Source organism: Melampsora larici-populina, assembly GCF_000204055.1.
Source record: "Melampsora larici-populina 98AG31 unplaced genomic scaffold MELLAscaffold_132, whole genome shotgun sequence".
Taxonomy (NCBI): Eukaryota; Fungi; Basidiomycota; class Pucciniomycetes; order Pucciniales; family Melampsoraceae; genus Melampsora; species Melampsora laricis-populina.
This window is the reverse complement of record NW_006768896.1, coordinates 49,944-51,052: the sequence shown is the minus strand read 5'-3', so window position 1 is coordinate 51,052 and position 1,109 is coordinate 49,944. Positions and strand designations below refer to the sequence as shown.

The window sequence follows — 1,109 nt, the reverse complement described above, 5'->3', positions numbered from 1 at the left end:
TGATTTGTGGCATACCAAGTTGTAATCCTGTTTCATTTCAAATCACACTTTATATCAATATACTATCTCAATTTTAAAAAATGTCTTTGGATTTACCTTTTTCCTCAATGTCATCTTTAAGATCCTTTGGATTTTCATTTTTGGGTTCCAAGTTAGTATAGAATATCCTCAACATCTGAAAAATAAGTGTTGTACTTTCGTGGTGTTCATTGAGGTATCTATTCACAATTTCCCTTACGTTAGGATACATGACACATGTTAAATTCAAGACTCTGAATAAGTTTCCTTTATCAGTCAATAAAAGGTTAGGTGAGCATAAGCTCTGCAGAATGGCGTAGACTTGTTGAACTTTTAATTCTTTCTTAGCATTAAGTGTCCAGACCACTGTATCGAGTTCAGGAACCTTTTTATGCAAAAGATCAATATAAAGTCTACGAAATGTTTCAGCATAAGCTTCATTTCTTTGAACAAAGCTTCTGATTTCCACCCTGCTTAAACCATCATGTCGTTCCATATGAAGAAGTAGGTGAAAGCTGATCCTCTTTTGCATGTGTGTACCACTTCCATCCATCAATTGTTCGATATACAGAAACAAGTGTTCTAAGATCGTTGATACTTCTTCTTTTCCGAAAGGAGTTCCTAGGTTGATGAAATACGGGATAAGATGGGCTAAGTAGTCGAGTTTTGGGTTCGTCGTGTACGTTTTGATATACTTTTTGATTGATAACAGAGTTGATGCTCTTTCGATTCCCTCCCACATTGCTATTTCGAAATAACGTAAGTAGCCAGAACTGAAGAAAAAGAGAAACATTGCTCTCACCATTTGCTGATATAGTATCCCTGCTGCCATATACCAACACTTTTTGAATAAAGCTCGCAAGTCGCGGACCTTTAAACCATCAAACATTTCAAGGATCAAGCATCAGTTTCCAAATTTCGGACGAGAAGATGAACTATTTTGGATGAGCTTCACCATGAAAGATATCGGACTCTAATTCTGCCCGCGAAGGAATAAGACTATCCAGATCAGTGGGATCAAATTTCTTGTTTTCTACCTCATCTTTAGGTGCAAGGTATGAAAGGATTCCAATAACCCACAACCTTGATGC

At 36.8% G+C, this 1,109-nt stretch overlaps 1 protein-coding gene across 1 annotated transcript; it reads right to left on the bottom strand.

Annotated features, from left to right (window-relative positions):
• Positions 1-73: 73 nt before the first annotated feature.
• Positions 74-760, bottom strand: MELLADRAFT_69924 (uncharacterized protein; the record flags this gene model as incomplete). Its single annotated transcript, XM_007419129.1, has 1 exon — positions 74-760. The coding sequence occupies one exon, from the start codon at positions 758-760 to the stop codon at positions 74-76; it is 687 nt and encodes a 228-aa protein (XP_007419191.1).
• Between the last annotated feature and the right edge of the window lie 349 nt (positions 761-1,109).